The following is a 13,099-nucleotide window of genomic DNA, read 5'->3' as shown; positions in this document are numbered from 1 at the left end:
TGCAATTTTACACAGAAGTCCAATTGAATTCAGTAGGGCTTACAGAGGATTGCAGCCTGAATCAGTTCAGTTGGCAGTTTTAGATACCACTTTCAGGGCCAGCCTAAGACATTTTGCTGCCTGAGGTGGAACAGCAAATAGCAACCCCCTCCCCCACTCAGTTCAAGATACATACTACTAAAGGCTGTTGTTTAGGCACTTACGGCAGTAAAACCCACAAGTGCCTTTCCCAGGGAGTAAAATAGCATCAATAATAAACTAAATAGTTAATAGTGTCTTTTCACAACACCCCAAATTCAGTCATAACTAAATGTTATCACATCTTGAGCACTTCTTTTTGGCAGAAGATACAGAAGTATCAGTGAAGGAGGTCAATGTTTCTCCCCCAAAGCCCATTAGTAGTAGTAGTAGAAGTCAAGACCCATGAAATGTCACAGAGGCAAAGGCACAGAGCTAGGATGAAATGAGGACTCCACTAATCACTCCAGATCTTTTTCCTCTGTCTCTTGTTTTTCTCCCCCCAATTCTCCTGGTTCTTTGTTTCTTCCTCATTCACACCCCTCATCTGCCCAACATCTGTGAGTTGTGCGGCCACCATTATTGCAATGGCTGTGCAGTGAGGAGAAGAAGAGCAGGCACTATGAACTTGCATGCTGCCCCAGTAATATTTCTAATCCTCCACTGCCTCCTTGGCAAAACTTCAACTGGTGCTGCCCAAGCCGCGACTCACCCCCTTCCCAGGACCATGGGACAGACATTGCAGCAGGGCAGTGTGGAAGAATGGCAGAGTGAGCATGCATGTCCTTCGCCCTCTATACAAGGCTAAGAAGGCCAGCACAGCTGCTTTTAGTTCTGATTGAAAAGTGAAGGAGGCAGAGCAAGCAGAAGCCCTCTTCATCTCACTCCCCCGCCCACAAGAGAACAGCTGTAAGCTGCACAGTCAACCATTTCTGCAGCAGCTGTACAGTGAGGAGAAGAAGAAGAGTGGGCACAGCAAACCTGCATGCTGCGCTGGCAGTGTTGCTGCTCTGCTGCGGGCTGCCACCTTGGTACACCTTCTAGTGGTGTTGCTCAAAACCTGCCTCACTGCTCTGCCCAGGACCATGGGACAGACAATGCAGCAGGGCAATGCTGCCCTGGCCTAGCCAGTAGTAGCAGCACTTGCCTTGCAATCCTCAGAGGGTCCTCCCTGCAGCCTGCCTAGTGAGGGTTTTTTCACTGCTGTCTCTCCCGAACAAGAAAGTGGAAAAGGTGCAGAAAAGGACAACTTAGGTGCAATCCTATACATGTTTAGACAGAAAAAAGTTGTACAACTCCCAGCATTCCCCAGAAAGCCATGGTGGGTGGAGGGTGCTGGGAGTTGTAGGACTTGCGCCCTAAATCAAGGGGCTGGAGCAACTCCCCTATGAGGAAAAGTTACAACAGCTGTGTTTGTTTAGCTTGGAAAAAGGGTGAGTAAGGGGAGACATGATAGAGCTGTACAAAATTATGCATGGTGTAAAAAGTGGATAGGGAGACATTTTTCTCCCTCTCTCATAATACCAGAACCCAAGGTCATCCCACAGTGCATAGTAAAACTATGGAATTCAGTTCCACAAGATGTAGTGATGGCCACCACTTTGGAAGGCTTTAAAGGGGGATTGGACAAATTCATGCTGAATAAAGCTATCAGTGGCTATTAGTCCTGTATGTATTAGTATGTATTAGTCCTGTATTAGTTCAGTGGCTATATGCTACCTCCAGTATCAGAAGCGGTATGCCTATATGCACCAGTTGCTGGGGAACACAACCGGGAGGGTGCTATTGCACTCAGGTCCTGCTTGTGGATTTCCCACAGCCAGCTGGTTGGCCTCTGTATGAACAGAATACTGGGCCAGATGGACGCATGGTCTGATCCAGTATGGCTCTTATGTTAAGTCTAGCATGGAGACAACAGAATGGAATGAGACTGAACCTCTGAGGAGCAGGAGGGGAAGTATTTTGCACTAGGACTGGGTGAACAGAGAGGAGAGGCATGGGGAGGGGGATCAACATGGGCTCCCTTTTCCAGGGCCCACTAAGAACAGGGAGCAAAGAAGAGAGAGCTTTTCAAACACTGTGTGTGAGATTGCCTTGGGACTCACAATCTTGAAATTATCTGACTCTGTTTCTCTTTTGTGTGTGCAGTGGGGTTGTTGCTGGCTAAAGGTGGGCCCAGAAGAGTGCATTTGTGTTTAACACACCTGTGCTCTGCACTAATGATCTTCAAGTTACTTGACTAGCTTTCCTTTTTTGTGCAATGTCTGAAGCAGTGCTTTTGTGTCCCTCTCCCAGTGCTCAGTCTTTGACCCCACCAGCCCCAATGAGTACTCACTGCCACTGCCCTCAAGGGTCCTTCTTAGGGCACAATACTACACATGTTTAGACAGAAAAAAGTCCTACAACTACCAGCATTCCCTGGTCAGCATACTAAAAGTTGTAGTACTTTTTTCTGTCTAACAATGCATAGGATTGCACCTTTAGTTGATTAAGAATTGCACTCCTGTGCACACTGACATGGAGCAAGCACCACACAATATAATGAGATTCCTTCTGAGTAAATATGCATTGGATTGCCCTGTAAATACAATTAAGGAGTTCTCTACATGGTGTGAGAGATAATTTTTATTTGTTTTATTTTATTTTGTTATTACATTTATATCCCACCTTTTTTCCTCCAAGGGGCCCAAGGCAGCTTATATGACCCTCCTTCTTTCCATTTTATCCTCACAACAATCCTGTGAGGTAGGTTAGGCTGAGAGTCAATAACTGGGCCAGAGTTACCCAGTGAGCTTCTTGGATGAGTGGGGTCTAGAATCCAGATCTCCTGAGTCCCAGTCCAGCACACTAACCATTATACCACACTGCTTTACCATCATGTTGAGTACCTTCAGATGTTACTGTCTAAGCTTTTACCTTTGTTTATCTGCATTCTTCTAAGTGATGGACTTCCGTATAATATGAATGCCTCTGAGCATGTACAGAGTATATTTTCTTCAGTTTCACATAACTGAAATTCAGTACTACACATGAGATGCCACGCATCACCACCAAGTTTTTTTTTAATCTATGTACATGGTTGGAGAGGCTTGTTTATATTTTAATTCTATTTTTTAAATATATTAGGGTTACCAACCAGTGGTGCTGTTCTACCCTAACGTATGTAGCAGGGGAGTAAAGCATACAGTGGCTGAGAATGGGAGTCGAGAAACATTCATTGTGTGTTTCACAATTGAAGTAATACACATGCTAGTTCACATTTAGATAGCACATTTCAAATGTTCAGAGTGCTACAGTATCTTAGTAATTCTTACAATGGCCCTGCATGGTAGGCCAGTATTATTACCCAAGCAGGTGGGGCAGAGGGCTAAATCCACATGCAGTACACTTGGTCCAGATGATCTTATTGGCACGAAGACTGCCACTTCTTTAGCAGCCAGCAGCAACGGTTTCCACGGCAGAGAGGCTGGTGAATCCATAATAGAATTGCATGTGTATCTCATCCTGAGACAGTGTGAGCCAACACCCCAGGAGTTCATCCTCTCTCTAATGCAGGTCTCATTTCATATGAAAAAAAAATGGGCGGGGAGGTGTTGGAGTTTTTAAACGTTTTTAAAATTGCGCTTTTAAACCTTTGAAGAGTAGTAGAAGAAAAAAACATTTCCAATCGAACTTGGAGGTAAGGAGCGCAGGCGGCCATATTTTTGGTGCTACCTCTTATTCCGGCGGGGAGACATGCTTGTTCCGCAATCACAGCTGCGCTAATCTTGGATTTCTCTCTTTGTTTTCTATGGTCAGTTGCTGCTCCCGCTCCAAAAGAGACAAGGCACGCCGTTCAAAATCAATCCGGAAGCTACGCATTGTGTGTGAATTACCCTGGCAGAAGTCTATGGGTTCAGTTATATGCCGTCGACTTGTCTTGACCGGCATTATTCCAAGTAGAAGACTACATCTCCCAGCGTGCATCGCCCTTGAACCGAAGACTTCATCTCCCAGGCTTCCCCTCACGTGGGCGCATCGGAGGAAAAGTCTCCGGAGAGGTCAGGCCCGATTGGTATCCTCGTTTCCCCGCCAGCCGCGGCCTGCTGCTCTTGCGAAGAAATGGCGTTCGTGCTATTGAAGCGTTGCGGGAGAAGGGCTTCCAGCATCTCCAGGCGGTTGCACTGGGAGACTGAGGCTGGTGAGAGGAGGGTACTCCGGGGGAGGCCGGTCGGTGGATGTGGTAACAAGAGCTTTTCGGGAAGCTGCCGAGGACCGTCCACCCGGGAGCCGCCAGCTCGGAAACAAACCGGAGCCTGGCGTGGCAGGGGCGGCTGTACAAGAAGCCGGGTCTGGTCCTAGTGGGATGGGAACGAGCACGGTGTTGGGACGGCCTCCCCCCGCACATGGCCACTTCTGCGTTTCTTTTGCGGGGTGGGGCTTTCATGGAGAAGGGCCCTAGTGCAGTGGTGGAGCACTTGGCATGCGCCGAAGAAGGTCTATCCGGGTCAGCCCCTGGCACCTTCTAGCCCAGGATATCTTGCTACCTGAGATGGGGCAGGCAGTGGTGCCTCACTGCCCCTCCAAGTTTCTCTCACATGCAGTCACTTCACCACCCAACATGACTCTTTCTTCAATCTCTCTTTCACGTACACTTGCAGGCACACAATACACTCCACAGCCCATACCCATCTGATACACACACGAGCACGCACCCCTCTCATCTGTCAGCTAAATAAATACACGTGTGCACACATATACACACCTCCTGTCTCCTCTTCTTTTCAATTGCCCAGGGCTCACAGAATCCCTGCATGCCACCCTCTCCAAAACACAGTGCAAACCGCCTGCGCCCCACCCCAAAACCTATCAGGGCATGTATTTGCTCCCAAGCGTATGCTTGCCCCGTGCAATCCAGAAAAAAGAGCAACTTTTTGTCCTGAGATGCTGCTGCCTAGGAATCTGCTGCTGCTTGTTGCTAAAAAAAAAAAGAAAAAAAGGTAGTAGCCTGTGTGACAACAGGATTATCTGGGCCAAGGATACCTGCTCATGTGGATAATAATACTGGCCTACCATGCAAGGCTGTTTTACGGATTACTAAGAAATCATATATGAAGCACTCTGTGCTATCTAAATGTGAAGTAGTATGTGTATTACTTCACTTGTGGAACACAGCGAATGTTTCTCTTCACACCTCCCCAGCCATTGCATGCTGAACAGTTGCCGCTGTGTATGTTTGAAATGAAATGTCCTTCATTTCTTGTAGAACAGCCGCACAGGTTGGTAACCTTGATAATATATTTTTAAAGCAGAAATATAAAATGATCCTTTTTAACCATGTACATAGGTTGGAAAACTTGGTGGTGATGATCATGGCATTATATGTTTACTATTGAATTTCACTTATGCATAACTGAAGAAAATATACTCTGTACATGTTTAGAGGCATTCATAATAAGGGGATCCTTCATGTCATGGATGCCAGTAAACATAGCATAGCCACACCTAAAATTACTCAACACAAAGGTACTCCCAGCCCTGACTATAATCCCCCATATCTATCTTGAAAGCACTTCTGTCTAGCCAGGCTTTTGCCTTATACCTGTCTAGTTAGCTGTTTTGTTTGCAAGACATTGCCCATGTTTAATTTCATTGTGTTGTGATACGCTGAGTATTTTTATTAATTTATTTTGTATTAATTGAATTTTAATATGCTAGCCTCCTGTTTTATATCTAAAATCCATTTACAGTATAATTGCTAATCTTAATTCTTCTTGCATGTGGTTCTTTAGTCTTAACTGCTTCTAAGAATTGTCTGTTCCTAGCAATGACAATGGCTTAAGTATTGCTAAGTTGGACTTGTAGACTGACTTACAATTTTATTTCTTTATTTTGCAAAATACACAAGACTAATTCATCTATTATCAGATATCATAAATATACTTATACACATGCACGCGCACACATACACATAGAAAGAGAGAGGGCATGTCTCAGTTACATAAACCATATGTAAAGACAGAGCACAAACAGTTGGCTATCCACATGTCTTTATATATATAATCTACAGATATGAATCCAAAATTAATCTTTGAACTAAAAGCAGGGTTGATAAAAATCAATGATTTAGAAATAAAATAAATTGGATTTTTAAAATTTAAATCTGATTTTTAAAAATATAAATCAGATTTTGAAATTTTCTTAAAACAATTAGTAAAAAAAGAGCCTAGGTCAAAGATATCAACATGAATACTAATTATACAACTCATCATCATCTTTATTAAGGTCACTGAACATACTTTGAACATACAAAAATACGAAGTCTACAAACACATTCAGGAAATATACAGTAAAATCAGTTCTGAAGAGATCTTATTCTCATAGCATTCAAGAAGAATTTAGCAAAAGCCTCGATTGTATCCGTATCCTCTGTTGTCCTAAAACAGTAGAGCGGTACATTTATATCTGATCTAGTATCAGACAGTAATTTCTCTCTAATCTCTATATAAAAGGAGCAGCAAAGTAAAACATGAATAACTGATTCGATTTCATTCCTTCCACATGGGCATATATGATCTAAAAGACTAGTTTTCTGAAACCTCCCTTGTAACAGAGCAGAGGGTAAGACGTTAAATCTTGCTAAAGTAAATGCACGCCAATATTTGGGAATGTTAAGGATTGAGAAATATTTCTCTTCTACCATCCCATAACTCAGATTTGCACCCAAAAACAGAGGAGAGCAAGTTCTATCCGCTGCAGAACTTAAAAGCTTGTAGATCATAATCCCTGACCCTTTGAGACAGCAGAGCTCTGGCCTGCTTAGCTTCCATCATTAGTACAGACTCTGGGCATAAGCCCAGAGAATTGATCTTATTCCAGAGCAATTTCATCCACTCAGACATAAGGGTCATTGCGTATCTTATAATAATACAACTTCTAATTATGGTCTATGTTAACAGCAGTTTATGGAGATGGAAGATAACCTGATCAGTCCTATTCTGCACTGCAAGTGGTATACAGGAGTGCATTCTCTCTCTCTCTCTCTCTCAGCCTTGCCTCTCTCTAGTGCAAAGATAAAGTCAATGAATAGAGAATTTGGGGAGATGGAGTAGATCTGAACAAGGAGGAGGAGACTGGATACAAATGCAAGGGGTAGGGGAGGAGAATAGAAAGTGAACAGATCATATTCATGGAGTCATGACTCTTAAGGAAACTTCTGCTGCATGTATACTGTGTACTGCTGCACTGTGTACCTACCTTGTAATGAAACCTACATCTCTGAATATATATTAAGGTTATATTAAACAATAATGTACTTTTACTAAAAATGTTTAGATAGAATCTTCCTCACTAGTGGAAAATTAAATAGTATCTTTCTCACTAGTGATTTAAACTGATTTACATCATTACAATTGAGTCCCTCAGAGAAGCGATTTAAATTAGGATTCAAATCAATTTGATTTAAAACAAATCAACTCTGACTAAAAGTATAGGTTTTGGAGACTTAAAAACATAATACATTATATTCTGGGAAGGAACAGGCTAGAGGGTTTCTTACTTATTTGATTTGTACCCTGCCTTTCTACCAAAAAATGGCACTGAAGGCGGTTATGGGAAATGTAGTCTAAAACATATGGTGGGTACCAGGTTGCTTATCCCTGGGTTAGACACAGACACACAGCTATGGTGTAGCTCCATAATTGAAATTAATTCACAGAGTTCATCAGAGTCTGCTGATATTGCTGGGCTTGGAGTCCAATATTACAGATTTATTTCAAGAGCCTCCTGCCTTGCTTGTTCTCACCAAATCTGTTGAAGATTTCTTGCAACTGGTCCCAAACTTAGCATTGTTTCTGTCTGCAGTGGTGGAGTAGCATCTGAGCAAAGCCAATTTGATGCAAAGCTGCAAGGGTAAATATATTACATTGTGATTTATCCCTAATCTGCCTATAAACTTACTTTTTTTTAACTTCTAGGTCACTGGGAAAACCATGCTTGTCTTAGTTGTACATCCCTGAGGCTAATAAACCATGCGTAAGTAAGCTTATTCATATGGTGGCTGTCCAGATGGTAGATGGCTGGCAATTATGGGGGAGGGGGGAGAAGGGTCCCTAACTAGTTATTAGGTGTCTTTAAGGGCCAAGTTGCATTTGAGAATTAAGCAAAAGATGCCTCCCTCCTTGAACTGCTTGAAGGTGGAAAAAGTCTTGCTTTCTGCCCAGGAGGGACAGACCCCATACTTCCCCTGGTCCTCTGGAGTTTGCAGAGGAAGAGGAGTGGAGTCAGTCTCTTACTTCACACTGAGCTGGGAAGCACTCAAAATCAGCTGAAGAAGTTCTGAGTACCTGTAAAGCACAGTGCAAGGTCAGAGGCTAATTATTCCCTCAGAGAAGGGGAAGAATAGTTCACGCATCTTGAGCTGGGATTACAAGAGAGATTCTTGCTGCTTTTGAGTGTGTTCAAACAAGGTGAGTGAATGACCCCCTTCCAGAGGATTGGGAAAGGGAAAAAGAATAACCTCTATTCTGATTGAGAGGCAGCAAATTTTCTAATTATGGAATACTCAACAGAGGGTGGGGGGGGACTGGTGACTGCAAGTAAATGTCTGGGCTACCAAGGCCAGTGAAAATTTGCAGATCTCTACAGTTAGAGCTGTGCAGTTCTTGTCAATAGAAAATTTTCGTGTGTCCTGATTAAAATGTGTTTTTGCTAAATATCACAAAGATATATATTTTATGAAGGAATATGCACGTATGTTCAAGAGAGACAACATACAGGAGGAATACCAGACTCAGAATGTCAGTAATAGAACATACCAAGTGATACAAGTATGATAACTTGGTACAAATAACTATTAAAGTTTCATCATGTTTAAGCAGGTTTTTTTAATACAGTCATTACTATGTGGATGTCTACATGTTTAGAGTGTACTTGCAAGTATGCTTTGAAACAAACAATTTTCCATGAGGCAAATAGAATAAGCCCAACCATTTATAAACTGCTTGGGATGCTCAGTACTTCTTGAACACTTCTGATCAGCATCCCCATAACATAGCTACCTATTTCAGGAAAATACACTGTTCCTCCTCAGGTGGGAGAGAAGAAGGATGTAGATGTTCACAGAGCTGGGCCTATTCCAGCAAGGAAGGAAAGCATCTGATTGAGGACCAAGATGTAATTGTAGGTTGGAGTGGGAATTCCAGAAATGCATTTCAAATGGGTGAGGGAAGTGCAAGAAAAAACAAGTAGCAGGAATGAGGAACCAGGGAAACACAAGGAAAGTATTTGCACAGTCAATCTGGTAATGGGAAGGAATGTGTTTCAGCCATTGGAATCTTTTTTAGATTTCTATGCACATTAACTTGGGAAAAGTGGGATTCTGGATACTCATACATCAAATCAGCTGCACAGGGACAGAAAGCCATGTGTACTATTTAGTCACTGAATGTATGCAGATGCTTGCTTAGTGAAACGCTCTAGCCATGTTAAATCAGTTGTGACCATCACCCTGGTCAAACTGAAAAATGTGGTGGTGGTGACGGTTGCAAGCTTCCATACAGAGACAAGGGAGGAAGAAGACCATGTAGTATTGGTAACAGACCCTAGAACCCTTGCAAAGTAGATTGATGCCCTGTATTACCTCTTCATCTTCTCAGTATATATTTGAAAACGACTGGACCACTTTTGTCTATCATTGCTAGTTGGGGCTATGTGATTCGGAATGGGCACTGGGATTCCACACTTCCTCCTTCTCAACTCTTTTCACATGTGAATTTCTCCCCACTTCCCTAATCATGGTTAGCCTTTTTCCTGGAGTGTAACCTAGCATCTGAAATGGAGATCAGTAACAGCAAACCATCAATAAGGATGGCAGTGTAGGGAGAGTGCAATTCCAGGGCCTGTTCTTCACCCCTAACAATGGATAAGAGACAGGTAGGATAACATCACTGGAGTGAAGAATTAGGATTATACCCTACATTAGGCTAGTGGGAAAAGTACAAGAGATAGCGTCGTTCCACGAATGGTTGTGCAAATGCTAGTGGAACAGCTAGCACAAACAAAACCTAATGACACCATCTAATACCTGGCTTAATTAAGTTGTAATGAGTTGTCCGTTGGCTTGTGCAAGCAGAATCAAAGTATTGGATTTCACAGTTATGAAAGGATGAAAATGGGTTTTCTCCAAGTGTTGGAAGTTTTGCACTAGCAGCATGACACCATTGGATGCAACTCTTTCTTCTTATCATACATATACTTTTTATCCTACGTATATTCTACATATCTTCCCCTCTGCGCTTCCCCTCCACTCAAGTGCCAATCTTGAGTGTTTTTGTTGGGCACCCAGGACAGATTAGGGATTCTGCTGGTGTACTGCCCACCCTGCTGCCCATCAGTCTCCCTGTCTAAGCTGGTGGAGGTGGTCTCAGACTTGGATCTGAGGACCCATAGAATGATGGTTCTGGTGGATCTCAACTTCCATGCTGAGATCATCAGATCTGGGGCAGTTTAGGACTTCATGACCACCGTGACAACCCTGGGGCTGGACCAACTTGTTGCTGGCCCAGTGCATCTAGGAGGACACACACTTGAGAAAGTCCAGCAGCTCTTCTCAATTGTCCCAGAGTGCAGGACATGGAAAAATGGGCTGTTACAGGAAGCCAGATTGCAGATGAACATCAGGAAAAACTTCCCGACTGTTAGAGCAATACGACAATGGAACCAATTCCCTAGGGAGGTGGTGGGCTCTCCCACACTGGAGGCATTCAAGATGAAGCTGGACAGCCATCTGTCAGGCTTTGACCTAGATTCCTGCATTGAACAGGGGGTTGGACCTGATGGTCTTATAGGCCCCTTCCAACCCTATTATACTATGATTCTATGAAATTGGAAGTGTGAATTTCATAACTGATCTGAAGTACAGTTCTTTAAAGCATCTTTTGTCAGAGGGTCGTATAGTGCATTGGATAGAGTGCTGGTTTGGATATGAGAGGCATATTCAAATCTCCCCTCAGTCACACATCTTTTTGGGTGGTCCTGGATAAAGTTACTATTTCACCTCATAGGGTAATTATGAAGGTTTATGGGATTATTAAGTACTGTACACAATGTAAATACTAAAATTCACTTTTTTTTTACAGGCCTATTCATTTTAAATATTGCACTAGTGTCTCTCCTGTTTACATTTACTCTGCAAGAGATCGTTGGACTGAAGGATCAGAAAAAAGGCACGTTACAACATTGAGATCACTTGAGTTGTGGTCACCGTCTCCTAACAGAGGGATTTTGGGGCCTCGTTATCTTCCAGTCCGGAAGTGGCATTCTTCACAACCTAGTTATGATGACTCCGTGGTAGAAAAGTCACTGAAGTCCCTTAAGGATAAAAGTAAGAAGTTAGAAGAAGGAGGCCCTGTATATAGTCCAACAACAGAAGAAATAATCGTTAAAAGGTCTCTTGGACAGAGGATTGTTGATGAACTGAAGCACTACTATCATGGCTTTCGTTTGTTGTGGATTGATACCAAAATTGCTGCAAGGATGCTCTGGCAAGTTCTTCATGGCAACACCTTATCCCGTCGGGAACGAAGACAGGTATTGAATCTATTTTCTTTTGGGGGCTCAAGATTAAGATGAAATTTCTTTAAGCAATACCTGGCCAACTTTAGATATTTTATTTATAAGTAGTGATGTTGGAGATGCAATTTTTGAAACATTTTACCAGTTAATATACATCTTAAACATGACTGGTTAAAATAATGGGTCCTGCATAATGCAAGGGTGTAAAACTACAAAACATGTATGCCCTCATATATGGAAAGTTATGCTGTGTAACCATGAAAGGCAGCTTCTATATGCATTTAAATGAAGCAAAATAATGCACAATTTTCACACAGTACAGTATACAACATTTTTCTACTCCATATATGAAAAATGTTAAGTCTCCAATGACGTTGAGCCACTTGCACTCAATGGTGTATATTCTCCAACAGCACAATCTTATACTCAGACGTAAATCCTATTGAGTTAGTGGGGCTTACGCCCAGGTAGATGGGTATAGGCTTGCAGCTTAAGGGCACAATCCTATGTGAAACAGAAAAAAAGTCCTACAATTCCCAGGATCTCTCTAGCCAGCCATACTGGCTGGGACATGCTGGGAATAGAAGGACTTTTTTCTGTCTAAACATTCATAGAATTATACCCTAAATTACTGTATTTTTATTTGGAATAGAAGAAGCAACAATAAGTCTTGTTGCAGTAATTGTTTACTAGTCCATAAACTTGTATTTTTATTTTTGTATTCTGAAGGGTTAAATTGTTCAGTATATAAAATATTGCTGTTTCTAACATTTCGCTTGAAATGTTGTCAAGGCATAGAAACTATTTTGGTCAGTTTGTCATAGCATGTAGCTGTCACAACACTACAGTAACTCATTTGTAGACATTCGTTGGCTGTTTATATTAAAAAGATGTGTAGTAAGTACAATAAGATGCAGTTTTGCCCAAGTATCTGCAATTTTATATTTAAAAAAAACATACACCACCACAGAAACCTGTGTGTTAGGTTGGGGTGCTCTGTTATCAATTGCTCAGACTTGAGGCAATTGGTAATGGTATTGTATAGATACATTTGTTTTCACTATTGTAAAAAAATAATTTACTATGCATTGATTTCTTTACCACAAAACGCAAAGTAGCATTGCCCCCAGGGTTCCATTACATGTGTGAAACTTCCTGGTGGCTAAACCATGTCCTTTATCTTTTGACAGTCGCTAAAAGCTGAATTTTTTTTTTTTTTTTAATATTCAGTGTATACTGTAACACATGCCTAAACTTGAGGGCAATAGGAGTATAAAAGATGTTGGGAGTTAGACCAAAATATATTTAAAACTCTGCTCCCCCCCTTTTTTTGATAATTGATACGACTTAATATACTGCATACAATGGCTTGAATCGTAAGTTGCTCTTCTGTTTGCACATGGAAGGTCAATTTCTGTTAAGACCTGTTCCATCTGCAGCCCCTGCAGTATATCGCACTCTGCTCCCAAGGGCTCTCCAACCCTCAAGAGTAGATCTACTCAGGGGGCTGCAGAGGTAAGGGGAAAGC

At 42.2% G+C, this 13,099-nt stretch overlaps 1 protein-coding gene across 4 annotated transcripts in view; it reads left to right on the top strand.

Moving 5' to 3' along the window:
* The first annotated feature begins 4,061 nt into the window (after positions 1 to 4,061).
* Positions 4,062 to 13,099, top strand: part of LETM1 (leucine zipper and EF-hand containing transmembrane protein 1) — a 54,530-nt gene continuing 45,492 nt past the window's right edge. For all 4 annotated transcript variants that reach the window (XM_084845022.1, XM_084845019.1, XM_084845021.1 and 1 more), the window contains exons 1-3: positions 4,062 to 4,198; positions 7,974 to 8,031; positions 11,136 to 11,586. In XM_084845022.1, coding sequence (XP_084701148.1) covers positions 4,120 to 4,198; positions 7,974 to 8,031; positions 11,136 to 11,586 — 588 coding nt within the window. In that variant the 5' untranslated portion in view covers positions 4,062 to 4,119. The remainder of the gene's footprint in view (positions 4,199 to 7,973; positions 8,032 to 11,135; positions 11,587 to 13,099) is intronic.

This window comes from Heloderma suspectum, chromosome 3, assembly GCF_057233095.1.
Source record: "Heloderma suspectum isolate Gila_16-S chromosome 3, 16-S_ref, whole genome shotgun sequence".
NCBI lineage: Eukaryota > Metazoa > Chordata > Lepidosauria > Squamata > Helodermatidae > Heloderma > Heloderma suspectum.
This window is presented reverse-complemented; position numbering and strand designations above follow the sequence as displayed.